The sequence below is a fragment of the Lates calcarifer genome, unplaced genomic scaffold, assembly GCF_001640805.2.
Source record: "Lates calcarifer isolate ASB-BC8 unplaced genomic scaffold, TLL_Latcal_v3 _unitig_5086_quiver_549, whole genome shotgun sequence".
In the NCBI taxonomy this organism is placed as follows: Eukaryota; Metazoa; Chordata; class Actinopteri; family Centropomidae; genus Lates; species Lates calcarifer.
Window position 1 is genome coordinate 74,369 of NW_026117286.1, and position 18,562 is coordinate 92,930.

At 41.9% G+C, this 18,562-nt stretch overlaps 1 protein-coding gene across 1 annotated transcript; it reads right to left on the bottom strand.

Moving 5' to 3' along the window:
* Nucleotides 1-7: 7 nt before the first annotated feature.
* On the bottom strand, nucleotides 8-15,987 carry LOC108873645 (macrophage colony-stimulating factor 1 receptor 2). Its single transcript, XM_018661948.2, has 22 exons — nucleotides 15,837-15,987; nucleotides 7,940-8,215; nucleotides 7,409-7,711; nucleotides 7,179-7,315; nucleotides 6,938-7,097; nucleotides 6,467-6,851; nucleotides 6,154-6,269; nucleotides 5,953-6,061; nucleotides 5,374-5,537; nucleotides 5,188-5,285; nucleotides 4,351-4,477; nucleotides 3,924-4,028; nucleotides 3,734-3,844; nucleotides 3,439-3,598; nucleotides 3,090-3,163; nucleotides 2,917-3,005; nucleotides 2,414-2,536; nucleotides 2,172-2,283; nucleotides 1,874-1,973; nucleotides 1,677-1,803; nucleotides 1,459-1,570; nucleotides 8-1,375 (listed from the first exon to the last, which is right to left on the bottom strand). Exons 1-22 carry the CDS (start codon nucleotides 15,892-15,894, stop codon nucleotides 1,311-1,313), a joined length of 3,111 nt encoding a protein of 1,036 aa, XP_018517464.1. The 5' UTR covers nucleotides 15,895-15,987; the 3' UTR covers nucleotides 8-1,310.
* Nucleotides 15,988-18,562: the final 2,575 nt, after the last annotated feature.

Below are 18,562 nucleotides of genomic sequence, written 5' to 3' on the forward strand. Positions count from 1 at the left end.
GAATGAGTCTGATGTTAGTATGAATTTATTTTACATGTAAACAAACAGGATCATGATCTGATTAATAACAGATTTAATTCAGTTGATGGAGAAACAGGTTGAAATCAGCTGAATGAGACGTTTCTGTAGCTGCCGGAGTTCAGACCTAATCTGTCCCTCTGTAACATGAATTTACACACTTTAATCACATGAAGAAGAAGAGCTCAAAATACTGAACTGTAAAAACTGAAAATAACATTTCTAACAGCAGAGTGTGTTCGGTGGGCGTCAGAAAGAAACATTTGGTGAATATTTACAGAAAATATAAGAAATTGATTTGTGTCTTGTCCAAAATAAAGTTGTGTCATCTTCACTACAGAAGCAGTGTTTAAGATTTAGTGACATCTAGTGGTGAGAGTTTTTGAAAATGACACAGAGTTTGTTTGGCGCTGCTCTGTCGACAGTTCTCAGGTTTAAACTTTAATATAAATGAACGTTTGTTATCTGGCGACTGTATCTGTCGTTCAGAGCTGAGGGGGGAGGAAAAACCTCAGACGAGTCTAAGAAAAGTTTCTGCTGCGAGGATGAACACAGATCACTGCTGCAGCTGAAAGAAGAGAAGGGGCTGATGGGAGTCACAGCTGTCTTACTGCAGTGTATTTACAGTGTAATTACTCTCACTGCCAGAAGGGGGCGACAGAGGCTCTGCAGGTTTAACAAAGGAAATGAAACAAAGTAGCAGATGTTGGTCCAATCACATCCCTGAGCCAGTCAGGGACCAGTGGAGACACAGCTGTTGTATGGTTGATGAAAGAGCGACATGACGTGAATGTGAAGGTTGGAGGTTTTCAACAGTTCACACTCGTTAGCAACCGCCTTTTTTAAGACACGTAAAAGCTTCAAACATCAGGAGTGGGGGATTTACTGACCGATTTTATGTCAGAGAATCAAACCTGAAAATGTCTTGAGCTTGTGTTAAAACCACAGACCTTATTTCAGACATTTAACCAGAAACACATTGACTCTGAGACGAGACCTCTTCAAAACCTGGAGGAGAAGATGATGGTCTTCATCTCTGTCGAGTCTTTAACGAGTCACAGGGACAAAGAACAAGAAGAAGGATTGTCCAGAACCTCAGCTTAATGAGAACAACTCCACACTCTCCTCTCATCTGTTCAGGCCGACTGTTTGAATAAAGGTTTCATTTCAACGTAACCGTTTGTCGATAAAGTTTTCAGCAGTGAGGAGGATCTTCACCTCATCAGAAACACAACGTCAACTTGTCAACAAACTAAAAGTGAGAGAATGAACCAGGTTCTGATTGGACGAGATCAGGAGAGCTGGTAGATGTTTGTCATCATTGGCTCCCTCTCCTCGTCTTCATCATCATGGTGCTCTGAGGATCAGGACAGGAAGTGGAGTCAGGTTTACAGGTAAACTGTCTCTTAGCAACAGCTGACGTCATCCTGGATTAATTACCTCTCTGCCTGCGCTCTTCTTCTTCTCCTCTCTTCAGTGTTTCTCCTCCTCCCACCTCCTCCTCCTCCTCCTCTTCTTCTTCTCTGCACTCGTCGATGTTCCTGTATGTCGGCTGAGGAGAGAAGAAGAGACGTGACTGTTTCCACCCTGGTTTGAAAGTAGCAGCCTGCCAGACGAAGCCGAGGGCACAGAAACGCAGGTGTGTGATTGGTCCTCACCTTGTGGCCGTGATGTGGCGACGAGTCATTGGTGGAGGGGAGGAGCCTGTTGATGAGCTGACCAATGGTGTTGAAGGTGGGTCTGTCAGTGGGCTCCAGGCTCCAGCAGAGAGTCATCAGCTGATACCTGAGGACAGATGAGTGTTAGATTCAAAATAACTTTATTAACACTAACGTCAGTGTGTTTGTGTCCTTACATCTCTGCTGGAGCAAAGTCTGGTTGAGCCATGTGGCGGCCATCTTTGATCATCTTGTAGAAGTTAGTATCCACGGCAACGTTTGGATATGGACTCTTACCTGAACAGATAAACACACAGATAGAGAGCATGACTGTGATGTCACTCTGATGTCGGTCTGTAGAGAAACTCCACTGAACAGACTGGAGAAATGAATCTGAAATCACTTCTTGTGACCATGAGAGACGTGTTTAATGACACGATCAATAACCAGTATTGATCAATAACCAATATGAGAAGGATGTGTTGCCATGGTTACCCAGAGAGAAGATCTCCCACAGTAAGACTCCATACGACCAGACGTCGCTCTGCACGGTGTAAACACACTGAAAGATGCTTTCTGGAGCCATCCACTTCACTGGGAGACGGGCCTGTCAAAATGAAATGCACAGGAAACAGAAGTCAGCATGTATCATAATATCTAACAGTGTGTTGTTTACAGGTGTACAGTGTTGTTATTGTTTACAGGTGTACAATTGTGTGTAGAGGTGAAACACTGACGTTTCCCTGAACGATGTAGCTGTCGTCGTTGCGAATGTCTCGAGCCAAACCAAAATCACAGATCTTTGCAACACGACGATGAGTCAGCAGGACATTCCTCGCTGCTACGTCTCTGTGGATACACTGACAGACAGGTGAGAGTCAGACAGGTGAGAGACAGACAAATGAGAGTCAAACAAGTGAGAGTCAGACAAGTGAGAGACAGACAGGTGAGAGAAGGGTTTTACTGTTGATTGTAATAACATTCAGTGTTTTTAAAAACGTGTACTGCTATTTTGTGAGGACCATTTTCACATTTCTACACAGTGAGGACATTTCTACAAAGTGAGGACAGTTCTACACAGTGAGGACATTTCTACAAAGTGAGGACAGTTCTACAAAGTGAGGACAGTTCTTTTTGAGGACAAAGAGCTGTTTAAAGGTTCAGACATGATTTTAATGGTCAGGTTCCGAGTGTCTCTACAGGTCAGTCTCTACAGACAATTGTATGTTGGTTTTCTTACGTTTCTGGTGGACAGAAAGTCCAAACCCTGAGCCACCTGGTAGGAAAACCTCATGAGGTCACCAACAGACAGGCTGTCTGTCTGTACACCTGAGAGACAGACAGGGAGTTAGATAGGTATGACCTCACAGAGACAGATACTACAGGTGAGTTCAGGTGTGTTCAGGTTGTTACCCTGGTGGGTTTGTCCTGGACTCAGAGTCGGCAGCATCTCCTGATACTCTGAGCAGCACGAGATCCCACTGTCACTGAAACACAAGAAAGATGCATCATTTATTCTTCTGTCTTTATCCTCTGTGTTTCTGTCACAGTTATTTCTCAGGTGCACTCTGAATTTAAAGGTTCAGTGTGAAGGATTTAGTGCCATCTAGTGGCGAGGTTACATATTACAGTAAATGTTCATTAACTCATAATATTTGAACTTTATTCCACCAAACTGAAGATCCTGATTAGTTTTTATCAAATCATGATCGATGATCAATGATCATGTGGATCAGTGCGACGAAACAGAAATACTTCAGACCTCCTGAGCCTGGCATTCTGAGCAGCCATGTTTTTGTAGAAAGCCTCCTCCTCAACTTCATCCACGCTCAAAATCGACGTCAGGAAGTCCTGAGCATGAGCCCGCAGGAAGTTGAGCAGGTCACCATGGCTACAGTACTCTGTGATCATCAGCATGGGGCCTGGTTAAAAAAAAAAAGACAGTGCACTGATTGGGAACTATTTTCAGCGGTCGATTAATCCACTTTTGTATTTTCATTTTTATGTGTTTGATTGTTAGGGTCTCTGTGACACAGCTGAAGTTTAACCATCATCACCTCCTCGAGTGCAGGCTCCCAGCAGGTTAACAATGTTGTCATGGTAACCAAGATGGCTGAGGATCTTCAGCTCGGACATCAGAGCCTCACGTTCCTCCGAGTGAGCGCTCGCTGTTCATTAACACAACACGTCATTACAACTGTAAAGTGTCACACGTGATAATGATAATGATAATGATGGTGGACTGACGTTTGAGCATCTTGACGGCGACTCTGGTGACGTTGTTGTCGGTTCCCAGACCGTATGCTGTTGCCTCGACAACCTTCCCGAATGCCCCTGAACCCAAAACAGCACCTGATACCCAGAGAGGTCAAGGGTCAAAAACTAAACCACAAAACACAGACTGGACACACCTGGTCAGCAGCAGGTAAACATGGTTTTACAAATCTGAGTCTGGTGGAAATCAGCTGTTAGAAACTGCCTCACTGGACAATTACCAGTGACTTTTATTTTGAAATGTATCAGCAGGTCAGAGCCTACTGGATACATTTCAAAATAAAAGATGTGTGTGGCCTATAGTGAGTGTGCTGAGCTCTGAACGACAGATGTGAAAACACAAAAAATTGAACTCCAACATCATAGTTTTAAGCTAAGCTAACCGCTAACAGTTTGGTACCGAGGTGGAGTTGGTCTCGTGGAAACTCCCACTTGTGGTTGTATGGCAGCTGGGTGGGGTCAACAAAGGTGTAGTTGTTTCCATCAGTGCTCTCGATGATCTTCCAGCGAATCTCATATTTGGGTTTCTGGTAGAAGAGCAGAGAATCTGTTTGAATCTGTTCCTCTGCAGTGAGAAAACCATGTTACCATCTACCTGCTGTGTTTGTGTTAATATCCTGATGTTGAATAAACTTCTAGGCTCTGGACCGGGGAAAGTCCAGTTGGTTCTGGGCCGGTACTACGCTGGTCCGTCTTCAGTTTTTATCAGAATCATAACAAATCACTGGAGGAAAAATCTGATATGAAGCCAAGTTTACTGAGAATTTACAAAGTGATAAAGTCAATAAACCTGAGCAGGCTAAAACAGGCTGATGTGGGTTTCAAAGCACACAGAAAAGACAAAGACAGACTGACATTGACCTTCCAGTATCGTTATTTCATACAGTACAATGCTCCTCCTTAATCTTTAAAATGTCAGACTGAGCCCTTGTTGATCACATTTAGGATGTCCTCATGTCTTATCAGAGTCACCCGGTGGTTCCCATGGTCAGTTTATAGTGCAGCAGGAGGCGTTGCAGACATGCACATAAGTAATTATTTTGCTAATTAGCTTGTATCAGTATCATCTGCTTTAAGCCAAGGATTTCATTTTTGTCAGAAGGAGACGTTTTTTAACACCAACCAAAACCAAAGCAGAGACTCCAGCAGAGGAGAGTGGAGGAGCATCACCACAGGCCATTGACCTCTGGAAGCACCGCACTGACAAGTCACAGTGAGTCCACATCAGTAAACGTACCTGTCTCCACTTGTAAAAGACGACCAGCAGCAGCAGGAGGAGGACGGCAGCAACACTCACAGCTCCGATCAGAGCCGGAGCGAAGAGTGTCTCAGGTTCTCCTGGTAGATCCTGAAAACACAGGCACGGTTCTGTCAGATCCCAGGTTTCTCTAACAACACCACACGTTTATACTCGGAGACTTACGGAGTCTGAAGACGTCACGTGACTCTCCCATCTCACTGTAGGCGACACACTCAACCAGCTGATCACCAGCTGAGAGAGGGAGGTGTCTCCTCACCTCCTCCTCCTCCTCCTCCTCCTCCTCCTCCACCTGGTTAGTCACCTGATAGATGGAGACATCTCCACACCTGCAGAGGAGGTTTTTATCTGATACTGTATTTTATGGTCTGTATTTTTCTGTTTGATTTTCTGTAGTTCAGTTTATTGTTAAAACAAAGTCAGTGGTTATATTTGTTGTTGCTCAAAGGCACAGCAGAAATGAGCTCAGCTCCAGAGATCTGAAACATGGTTATAAAGAAACTGCAATTAAAAACTGTTTGTTCTATAGTCAGATTTTTAATGTCACAAATGTACCAACAACTACTACTGTTTATATTAATTTTATTTTACACAAAAAATAACTAATTAGACTAATTAGACTATAATGTAGCGCCACAGACAGGACAAACTCTACACGTTCAGGCCCACAGATAAATCTGATAAAACTCTGCAGCCTGTAGGGGGCACTGGTAGCACTGCAAACTCAGTCTGTGTGGTACGTACGTGTCCTGGACACCAGGGCAGGTGTACCAGAGGATTGTGGGTAGTGGATATCCAGAGCTGCTGCAGGTCAGAGTGTCGTTCTGCAGACTGACCACGGCGCTCGGAGAACCTGAGAGAAGACATTTTGTTTTATATATTTATTGATTGCAGAGGATAAAAACAGATCTGCAGGGACGAAGAGGAGGAAGAAAAGTTTCTCACGGTAGATTCTGAGATCGATGTTCTGTGAGCCGCTGAAGAATGAGTTCGAGAAATTAAATGAGTATCGACCTTGATCCCCCTGACGGACCCTCAGCAGCAGCAGGCTTGCCTCCGACCTGAAACATGAAGAAAAATACCACCTCAAGAAGCCAAAACACCAATAACAATAACACTGTATCAAACTGCAGCAAGAAATACCACCTTAAAAAAAACCTAAGGACCACTTTAACTGACCTTAAGATGGTATTTTTGGTGTATGAGGTCTCTGCTATAGAAATCTGATAATGTTAGCCTAAGTTTTTAGCATGCTAACCTGTAGCCGTTAGCAGTGTAGCTCTCCTTGCTATTCCTGCTATTGATGTGTGTTGGTGTTGTCCAGTCCTGGTTCCTGATTGGAGGATATGCTTCCACCACAAATGTTAGTGTCACATCTTGGCCTTCATACACCTCCACCCTGGTACTGCCGCTAATGTTAGCACTGCTAGCACCATTCACATCTGATCCGTTGGGGTTAACATTAACGATCATTCCTCCATTCACTTCCACTGAATTGCTGCTACTGTTAGTGTCTAGCTCTCGTTGCACCTCCACTGGCATAATGCTAATGTTAGCAAACAGGTCCCCCTGCATCTCTTTGGTCCTGGTTGGTTCGTTAGCTTGCTGTGTCAGTTTCAGGTAGATGCTTAGGTAAGGATGATCTGGTGAGGAAGAAGAAGAAGAGGAGGTGTTTATACTGCTCCCACGAGTTATTATCTTCTTCTGTATAACTATTTTTGCATCTAACCTAGAACTCTGAGCTGTGTGGTTGCCATGGTGACTCCAGCTTCGTTGACAGCGGTACAGGTGTATGGTCCGCTGTGTTTCAGACTGACGGCAGAGACAGTCAGAGTGTTGTTGATGTACAGGCGGTTGTTATAGTGATAGCTGATGGTCACGTTCAGCATCTGGAACAAATGACCGGTGAACATCAAAACATCTGGCCAAGACTACACACACACACATACAGGTAATGTCTGACCTCTCACCTGTATGTTCGGGTGTGTCCAGGTGACAGTGTAGAAGTGGGAGGGGTTACTGGTCACACAGGTGACTTCAAACTTTTCTCCCTCCAGACGGACGACTGCATCCTGGGTGATAGACAGGGAGGGAGGATGACGCAGCCCTGCAGACAGGTAGACAGACAGGTGGTAAGGCCAGTAGATTAACAGGTAGACAGGTGGAGAAGCAGACAGGTGCACAGACAGAGAGGTCTTACTGGGGACCACCAGCAGGTCAACAGGTGTGGATCTGTACTGTCTCCCGTCCTTCCAGCCTGAGCAGACATAGCGCCCGTTGAACGACCTCTGTAGGTCTCGGATCAGGGCTCCTTTTCGGGGGTCAAAGGTCACATTCATGCCCTGGGGCAGGCTCCCCCAGCCCCCAGCGCTGTCCTCTGATTGGAGGGTGAGGTTTTGAATGGATGGGTCAGTCAGCAGACACTCGAGCAGGAAGTCCTGGCCTTCTCTGACATCAGGGGACAAGCGAGTAGTGACGAACACACTGGAGGGGTCAGTCGGGTCTAACAGAGAGGCATTATGGGAAACTGCAGGTCATTTTTAGATCATGACGAAGGAATGAAACATCACTGATAACAGGTGAGTCATTCAGATGTACCTGTAAAAACCTAGACCTTTTTTCCACCACAAACAGGAAACAGAAGAAGAAGATTAGAGGAACTAACTCCTGATTTGTTGTTTGGATTCAGCCACCTGACTCTGGCAGGGGGCGTGGCCTCAGCTGATCTTACCTTTGACGTACAGGTGGACCCAGGTGTCCAGGTGTTCCAGGCCCGGGGTGACGTATCCACAGCGGTACGTCCCGGTATGCCTTGGGTCTGCATTTTTGACCTCCACCGGGTCTGGCAGTTTGTCATAGTACTGAAGACGAAACGAAGTGGAGGACCAATGGATCGACCCGTTACCATGGCAATGGAGGGAGAAGGCAGAGCCGGCGATCAGAACTCTCTCAGTTTGATTCGGCAGGTGGACGGAGTTCAGATGGATCAATGGAGGACCAGGAGGATCTGAAACCAAGGAACAGTAAATGTGACACTGAGACACAACTGGAGCACCAGCAACGACTACACCTGACTACACCTGGATACACCTGACTACACCTGGATACACCAACCTGTGACAAAGGATATTTTCCTCAGGGGTTGTTAGAGACCAAAAACAGCAACAACAACAGGTGGACTCAAACACCACTCCAACTAAATGGACTATGTTGGTCCATTAACCTCTAGTGGACGTCTGCCAGGTAGTTTTAGATTGTAAGTTTAGTTAGTAATCAGCAGAAATCGTAGCCTATAAGGCGTCTGAGCAGAAAACACCCATGAATTTTTTTTTTAACATTAGCAAATGAGTTTTGTATTTTCTGTAAAGGGACCTAACTGTGTGAATGGGATAATAGATGACGATTATAACAATAATGATTTATAGAGAAATAAATTGGCACATTTAATATTGAAAATTAAAAATAAAATCAATGTAGATTGACAATAAAAACAGAAAACCCTGAGGAACCCCACTGATAATCACTGACACTGTCAATGGTATGATCATGTTAATCTGTGTCGGCCGGCTGTGGAGGAAGGCAGCTGTTCACTGACAGGTTAAATACCTTCTGTATAAGATGATCAGTTTGCAGATGTTATGTTTGCACCTTGTTTATGGTTTGTTTACAGTTTATTCTGCTGTAAACATAACAACCAGTAACACAGTAACACACAGAAACTCACACACAGAAAACTACCACTGGATAGATGATACAACATGACTTTATTTAAAATCAGAGGAGTGGAGCCCATTCAAAGGTAAAAATCATTGAAATCACATTTGATTTACAATGAATTAAAATCAGTGTGAATGAAATCAATATCGACCTGAGCTGTTTCTGAGTTCATCTAACGGGCTGTTATGACAAAAAAGTGATGTTAAGGCATCAACATAAACAATATTGTTTCAGTTTCCTGTTTCTTCATCTCAGAAAAAAGACAATCCAATATGAAGTTTGATTATCAGTGTGCTTAAAAGTATCAGCATATCAGGAAATCATTCTCATTGATTACCAACAAGTGGTTAACAGGTTTACTAACAGTCTCACTGGTTAACTGGTATAAAAAATCTAAATCAGTGGCTGATTGAATAAGTAGGGATTAACCTTACTGGCTGGTTTAGAACATATTTCACTGTGATTACAAACAGATGATTTCATTGGCTGCCTGTATGGAATCAGGAGATCTCATTAGGTGGCAGCAGGTTTCTTGGTCATGTCCTGCAGCTGGGTGGCGATTCGGGAAGTCTGCAGCAGTAAAGCCTGGTGGTTTTCAACCAGCAGACTCTGGTGACGAGCCATGTTCTGCAGATCCTGGATCTGCTGGGAACCCTGAGGACAAAGCAACACACCCAAGTTAATTTAGTCAAAGTGGGTCTGACTACACTGTCTCATGTCACCAGTGATAAACTAAACCTCAGATGAAATGAATGAAACTAAACTAAACTAAACTAAACCTCAGAGAAACTAAACTAAACTAAACCTCAGATAAACTAAACTAAACCTCACATAAACAAAACTAAACATCAGATAAACTAAATTAAACTAAACTAAACTTCAGATAAACTAAACTAAACCTCAGATAAACTAAACCTCAGATAAACTAAATTAAACTAAACTAAACTTCCGATAAACTAAACTAAACCTCAGATAAACTAAACCTCAGATAAACTAAACTAAACCTCAGATAAACTAAGCCTCAGATAAACTAAACTAAGCCTCAGATAAACTAAACCTCAAATAAACTAAACTAAGCCTCAGATAAACTAAACTAAGCCTCAGATAAACTAAACTAAACCTCAGATAAACTAAACTTCAGATAAACTAAACTAAACCTCAGATAAACTAAACTAAACCTCAGATAAATTAAACTAAACTAATCCTCAGATCAACTAAACTAAACCTCAGATAAATTAAACTAAACCTCAGATAATCTAAACTAAACCTCAGATAGACTAAACTAAACTAAACCCCAGATAAACTAAACTAAACCTCAGATAAACTGAACTAAACCTCAGATAAACTAAACTAAACTAAACCTCAGATAAACTAAACTAAACCTCAGATAGACTAAACTAAACCTCAGATAAACTAAACTAGACCTCAGATGATCTAAACTAAACTAAACCTCAGAAAGACTAAACTAGACCTCAGATGATCTAAACTAAACTAAACCTCAGATAAACTAAACTAAACCTCAGATAGACTAAACTAAACCTCAGATAGACTAAACTAAACTAGACCTCAGATAAACTAAACTAGACCTCAGATGATCTAAACTAAACTAAACCTCAAATAAACTAAACTAAACAGATAAACTAAACTAAACCTCAAATAAACTAAACTAAACCTCAGATAAACTAAACTAAACCTCAGATAGACTAAACTAAACCTCAGATAAACTAAACTAGACCTCAGATAAACTAAACTAGACCTCAGATGAACTAAACTAAACTGAACCGCAGATAAACTAAACTAGACCTTAGATAAACTAAACTAAACCTCAGATAAACTAAACCTCAGATAAACCAAACTAGAACTCAGATAAACTAAACCTCAGATAAACTAAACTAGACCTCAGATAAACTAAACTAGACCTTAGATAAACTAAACTAAACCTCAGATAAACTAAACTAGACCTCAGATGAACTAAATTAAACTGAACCTCAGATAAACTAAACTAGACCTTAGATAAACTAAACTAAACCTCAGATAAACTAAACTAGACCTCAGATGAACTAAACGTCAGATAAACCACAATAATTGAACTAAACTGAACTAAATTGGACTCACCTGAGTTCCCAGTGTGCTGAGCAGTTGGACCATCTGGGCCTGATGCTTGGCGACCTCCTTCTGGATCAGGATCAGTTGTGTCAGCTGGTCCAGGACCTTCTGCCTCCACAATTCCTCTGGCTGCTGATCCTGGACCAGCTCCAACAGCTTGGGCATGAAGCTTGGATCAGTGGGGTCATCATCTGATTGGGCAGGAGACTGGGCGGCGCCCATCGTCATGCTGGCAGGTGGGTTGTCATGGCGATCACCTGCAGTGAAGACGACTGAAGTCAAAACTTCAGCTTTTATACGACACGCACAGGATTCATGTCCTGTGATTTTCACAGAAAAGGTCCTGTTACAGTAAGAGTTAAAGAGGAGGGTGTTTAGAGGTATTTGCTTTGATTGACAGGTGTCTCAGCCAATGGCATATTAGTGACATCACTCTACGGATGGTTCAGTCTGTCCCGTCGAGGCTGACTCACACTGCTGAAGTCACACGTTGGTCACAGTCATACAACAAGTCTTCACACGGACCTGAGACAGTTAAAATTAAGAACCTATTGTTTTTACAGTGTTAGGATTTCCTGATCAGCTGATCAGAGTAGTCAAACTGATCAATCAGTGATCTATACACAGATTCACGTTTTATAAACAGACGAAGAGATTTGTTGTGAAGCCTCATGTGACAGTTGAAGATTCACGTCAACGAGTTTCACAATCAGATCGAAAAAAACAGAAGTGAAACTGTGTGTGTGTGTGTGAGTGTGAGTGTGTGTGTGTGTGTGTGTGTGTGACTGTGTGTGTGTGTGCGTTGATGAAGTGAAGACAGAGTTCAGATTGTCGACTTGTAGCTTCAGTTTGCAGTTTGATAGGAAGTTAAGTAGTTTGAATAAATGAGTGAATGTGTGTTGATGTTGTTCTGAACAGACTGAAAACCGTCTGAATAAATAAAACCTTGGGATAATTCTTTGTTTTCTTTGCAGCCTCCTTCAGGTTTTAACCACTCACACTTCATTGCAGAAGATACAAAGACTTTTTCTGCACTTTCTGTTTGGACCTTTTGGACAGGAGGAAAAAAGAAAGCACAGAGAGTATAGAACTTTTCTGTGTGATGCAGATACATAAATAATAATAATTACCTTATATTTAAAGGTGAACCAATGATGGAGCCTATGAATCCCAGCTGGTACTGTCTGAGAGGCAGAGTTCACCCTGGACAGATCACAGTCTATCACAGGACTCAGACTCCGAGAGGATCTGAGCTCATGTTGGTTCAGACCTTGTTTAATGGTTCAGACCTGGTTTAACGGTTCAGACCTGGTTTAAAGGTTCAGACCTGGTTTAAAGGTTCAGGGTCGGGGGGGTCAGAGATGGTCCTCATAAGAACAGATAGACAAACCTGAGTGTGTGTGAGAACCTAAGATTAGAAAGTCAAAAACCCGCTGAGAAAACAGGACTGGAAGTAAAACCTCATCCTCTAAAATAAGAGCGAATACTGAAGTGCCGGGCCACCCTGAGGCATGCTGGGAAATAGGAGTGTCGGTCTTACCACATCACCGTGAAGACGTTGTGTAACTCAAGACTTTCTGACCGTGAGTCAGAGTTTAGTGTTAACAATCAGCTGATGGTTTACAGAGTCCTGCTCAGACCCAGATCATAAACCTGAACCCAGAGTTCTCCAGACCAGAACCTGAACTCAGGTTATTTTTATTCTCGACCTGTGTTGTGATCGGAGTCTGTGGTGAGATGATTCTCTGCAGTTTATTTTTAGACTTGTGGAGGGAAGTTACGCTTCAGGTTCTGTTTATAGGAAATCAAAGATGGTTTTCTGTTCATGGCCATCCACATTTAAACTGTACATTTAGAAAGATTTCACACAATAAATTATATTTCATAAAATCAAACTTTAGTCTGACTGAATTTTAATTATCAATGGATTTATTTTATATATTTTAATCTGTTTTACTTCTGTTTTTCCTTTTTAGATTTTTATAAACTTTTTTCACACTTCACTTTTCTGTCATCATCTTATTTTAATATTCTAAATGTTTATAAAAGTTTTTCCTGTCTGGTGTTTCCTCACTTCCTGTTTTGACTCCAGTCCTTTATTTTTAACACAGTCATTTACTGCATCGTGGGCAGGTTGGCTTTTATTGTGTACTTTGTTGTGTTACATTGTTTTGTATGAAAAGTGCTGCACAAATAAAGTTTGGTTGTTTGACGTGTAAAACTTTATTAGTTCAGATAAATATAAAACTTTTATAAAATGGAGTAAAACTAAAAGTTACGTTACAGTATTTACTCCTTACAGTTTGATCTGTAGACATTACATCAGTGCTGGAAAGTAACTGAGTACATTTTCTGCTACTTTATACGCTACTACATTTCAAAGGGAAATATTCACTGTGATACTTTTACTACATGAAGCAGAAAGTACTTGTGTACCTTAAATACCAGCCTTTTATTGGTGATATCAGTAATCAGTAATAAAACTGTTATTATTGATCTGTTCACACCTGAAGTTTCCAGATAAATTCAATTAATCAATCAATGGTTTGATCAATAAAACGTCAGGAAACACTGAAAGTGTCTCAGAGTGACAGAAACACAGCTGAGGGGGTTATTGATTATGATGACTGATTATCAGTCTGAGGAGGTTATTGATATGACATTATCAGTCTGAGGAGGTTATTGATTATGATGATTATCAGTCTGAGGAGATTATTGATTATGATGATTGATTATCAGTCTGAGGAGGTTATTGATTATGACTGATTCTCAGTCTAAGGAGGTTATTGATTATGACTGATAATCAGTCTGAGGAGGTTATTGATAATGATGATTGATTATCAGTCTGAGGAAGTTATTGATTATGATGATTGATTATCAGTCTAAGGAGGCCAACAGATCAGAGTTTGTTTTGGAGAAAATCCTGCAGTTAGGAGGTTTCGGTGCTGGGAGGGGAGGGGGTGTGTGTCAGAGTGATGAAACCTCAGAGAGTCAGGAAACACATTTTCTACCACAGACCACACACACACACACACACACATACACACCAGGATAATGTGTGTGTGTGTGTGTGTGTGTGTGTGTGTGAAGGGTCTCTTCTCCCACTTCCTTGTCTTACTTCTTCTTTGTTGAGGACTCTGTGGGAGTGGTGGAGGAACTGGTTACCACAGCAACATGTTTACATCCACTCCAGGACCCTCCAGTAGTTTGCCATTTGTAGTAGCAGTAGTAGTACTATTAGCAGTAGTAGTAGTACTATTAGCAGTGGTAGTAGTACTGCTGGTTGTATTGTGAGCTGGTCTGTGACAGGAAGTTGTCAGCTGACCTTCAGTTTTTCATTCACTGTAAAACATTTGAAACTTTAACCCTGTTGATCCAAATGATTGGGTCCTCCTGACAGGCTCCTCACTGATGGACTCCCCCCTGGTGGACTCCTCCTGACGGACTCCTGTTGACGGACTTCTGCTGATGGACTCCTCACTGACAGGCTCCTCACTGATGGACTCCTGACAAACCTCTCATGATGAACTCCTCCCTGATGGACTCCTGACAAACCCCTCATGATGGACTCCTCCCTGATGGACTCCTCACTGATGGAGGTGGGGACTCCTCCTGTCCTGACACAGTCTGGTTGTCCAGGTCTTTGCTGGTTGTGGTCTCGTTGGACCTGACACCACCCACTGTTCTCCTCTGTGTTGTTTCACCAGGTGGAGGCCGGTACCATCAGAAGCTCCAAGTCCAGGGTCGTGGGTCCTGGTCCTGGAGGGCAGACACTGCAGACCCTTGTGGAGCTGATGGAGGACAGTGAGGTTGTTCAGGTCCCTGAAGGCGGCGTAGAGCTCCACCTCCTGTTCTCTTCCTCGTCAGGTTTGTGGTGAAATATGGGACATTTGAGCGTCTCTGGATGTCACAGATTTTATTCTGCTGCTCTGATCCTCAGACTGTTTTATTCAGTTCTGTTTCAGGACTGAAGCTGACCTGGTTTTTAAAAAGATCTGAAGCATCTTTTCCACTAAATGTCAGTCATTAATCTTTGTTTTATTTCCTCATGTTTTATTTTGGGTTTTTATCTCGTCCTTGTTCTAATTTAACTTTCATCTTCATTCATTGTGTGAGGATGAAAGTTTTAATCTTTTATTTATTATCTTTATAATAGAAATGATTTTTATTTTTAAACATTAAAATGCCATGTTTAATAAAATTCATTATTTATTCAGTTTTTCTTGACATTCAAACATTAACTGATTTTATTGTTTCCTGGATCCTGAGTTCTGTGATCAATGACAAAATAAATAAGTACAATGGAGTAAGATCTGTAGTGGATGAAGTATCCAGATACTTTACTAAAGTAAAAGTACAAATAACACAGTCTAAAACTACAATTAACAGTCCTACCTTGAACATGTCGCTTCTGTAAAAGTACTCACAGAATGAAAAGTAAAAGTACTCACTCTGTGTAAAATGTGTCCTGTCAGTGGATTTATGTTTTATTTGATTAGTTTCAGCCTCATTTTCCTGTTGGAGCTGATTTTAACACAGTTACAGTTTAATCAGTGTCACAGCTTCAGATTCATGACGTGTAAAAAAAACTTCAGTGTTTTCCCCTGAAGTAAAATACGACTGAAGAGATTCAACTTTTTAAACCATCGAGTTTTTCTGATTTCTGACATCGTTACATTCATTGTTTGTTTGTTTTTCATCACACGTAACAAAAAGAATAAATCACCATTAATGAGGCAACAACACCTGATTAACAAGCAGTAAACAAACAGTAAACAAAGACAGTGTGTTTGTTGTTTTCTGACCTTGAGCAGAGCAGCAGCAGCTCAGGGCGATCGACAGCAGCAGAGAATGGACCAACATCTCTCTTTCTCTGTTGTTGTTGGGGCTGAAGTCAAACGGAGTCTGACTGAAGACCGACTTCCTCTGAAACCCTGACACCAGCCCCCCTGCCCCACCGCCCTCCCACCCCCGGCCCGCCCCTCCCTCTGTGAGCAGAGACAGGGAGGGAGGTGACTGCAGGTCTTGATCATGTGAACTCTGCGTCACAGGTTCGAACCCGGCTGCAGGTCTCCACTGTCGGTCTGAAACAATAAACCAGAATAAAAACAGCAGCAGCAGAACTTTATTCATTAACGTACATCTATGCATTATGAGTTAACACACAGCCGGACAATCACTGCCATATTTTTGCACTCTACACTTTACACTATACTTTACACTTTACTTCTTATTTATGTATATTTATGTTCCTTGTAAATATAGTTCTTCTCCTTGCTCTTCACTCTTTTATTTTACTATAACTGTCCTTTAGCACCGATATACCAAGACAAATTCCTTGTATGTGCAAACTTACTTGGCAATAAAGTTTGATTCTGATTCTGATTCTGATTAAGACATGAATTATTTAATGTAGGGAGAGGGTGAAGGTGAAGTGGACTGACTGGGGTCAGATCTGAGATTCTCAGTCACTGCCATTAAACCACCACAGAAGAAGAAGAGGAGAAGGAGGTCATTAAAGAGCCTCAGACGATGGAGAACCATGTTCCTGTTCCTCTCACCTGGAAAAACCTGGGAGCTATGTTCCGTATGTTGCTTTCAAGTTGTACTCTGAAGTCAGGATTTCTGAGTTCCTGGTCAGAAGTTTGAACCTTGTTATCAACTGTTGTTAACAACAGCTAGCCTGAGATACGTCTGAATCAGTTCACCTTCATAGTTTAATGTTCCAGGTTTGAAATGTGTTTGTGTTAAACTCTGACGTGAACAGTTTAGCTGTTCTTCAGGAGGCAGATCTGATCTGATTCTCTGACAGAGAAACTACAACAAACACTTTTCTGTGAGCAACTTTCCTAAGACCAGACATGAGGGTGGACCAGAACCTGGACTCACCACCGACAACAGGATGTGACTGGTCCTGGCTCCGTTCGTCTTCACCCTCGACTCTGCAGACCTCTGCTGTTGTCAGTCTCATCGCTAACAAGGACGACAGAGTACTGAGATACTCGTGACCCATACAGACATCTGATGAGGACCGGGATGTTCAGCTGATCCATAGACTGGATAGATGACACTGCAGGGTCAGATTAACAAACTGATGGAGAAGGCCGGCTCTGTCCTGGGACGCTCCATCGAGGAGAGAGGAGGATGATAACAAAGATATCGTCCCTGACGGAGGCTGAGCTCCACCCAATGAAAAGGACTGAGACTGAGCCACAGGTGGAGGTGGTGGAGGCACAGTCACATGACCCACAGCAGCAGAGGAAGACAGGTGTCCCTCTGTTTGTCTTTAACTGACCTGAGAACAGTGTTATTCCTGTGACCCTCAGATTTTACTGTGAAGCTGCTGATGAGTTTCTGATGGAGCTGATTTCTGTTCAGTTCACTGAGATCAACTGTGATTTCATTTGTTGTGTTTTACTCCTTCGATGGAACTGATGAGAGGTATTTATTAAGTTAGTTTACCTGGTTAGTTGGTAAAATAAAACAGTTTGGATGTTGTTTTTTTCTAACACACTGCAGATCTGTGAAACTGTTACTCTGGGCTGAAAGTAACTCACAGTAACTGTATCATCCAGGACTCATTCAACATGCAAAGACGTCTCTATGACCAGTGTCAGTATTAAACAGTAATGATATCAGTTGTATCAGTTACAGGAGGGAGTACTTCAGCCTATCACACAGGACTTTTACCTGTAATGAAGTATTTCATTTCATTAACATAATGTTGATGTTGAACATGTGGACGAGTCTGTCTGAGATTTAATGAAGCAAAGAAACTTTAAAAGAAATCTGATGTTTCAAAGACTGAGAAAAAAAAGAGGAAGAACAGATTCTTCTTTTCTGAGGAAACAGATGGAAGAAACTTTTCTGACATTCAGCACATTTCTGAACTTCTCTTTGTCCCACATAACAACAGGAAGTAGGAAAAACTGCAGGCGGAGTCAGACTGATGGGGGCGGGGCCAGACGGAGGGGGCGGGCTAAGGTGAAGACCCCTGACAGGAGGACCTTTAACTTTTCCACCTCCTCCTGGTTAGGTTTGATTTTCTTATTTAATTTGATTCTTTTCATGCTTTTTTATATTTTGTTTTATTATATTTAGTCTTTTATTGTGAAACTCTGTGTTTGTGTCACATCCCGTGTTCTGAGTTGACTTTGCCTCCAAATGAAAATGACATATTTTTTATAATAAACTAAAAACTGATTTGACCTGAGAGCAGGAAACCCTGGTTACCATGGTTACCACACAGGTAAGACAGGACCTGAAGGTCAGGAAGTTTCTGTGACACAGGCTCAGGTTTATAAGTTGGAACTAAAAGTTAAATCAATAAAGAAATAACAGTCTGATGTTCAGTGGGGACGTTTAAACACTGTTTGGATTGATTAATGGATTAATGGATAAATAATGTAGTTACAAATCAGATCATTCAATAATCAATACTCACTGATCGTAAGTTTAGAATTTTTTAACAACACGAAAACCTGTTTTTAAATCTGAGTTGATCAATAATAAAGTTAAATAAATATCTGAT

Excerpts from the sequence above, each read along its gene's own strand:
- LOC108873645 (XM_018661948.2), bottom strand. The coding sequence starts at position 15,894 with ATGTTGGTCCATTCTCTGCTGCTGTCGATCGCCCTGAGCTGCTGCTGC. Across the intron at positions 3,845-3,923 it reads CGCCGTCAAGATGCTCAAAC|CGAGCGCTCACTCGGAGGAA; the intron begins GTCAGTCCACCA and ends GTTAATGAACAG. Across the intron at positions 1,376-1,458 it reads AGAAGAGCGCAGGCAGAGAG|AGCACCATGATGATGAAGAC; the intron begins GTAATTAATCCA and ends CCTGATCCTCAG.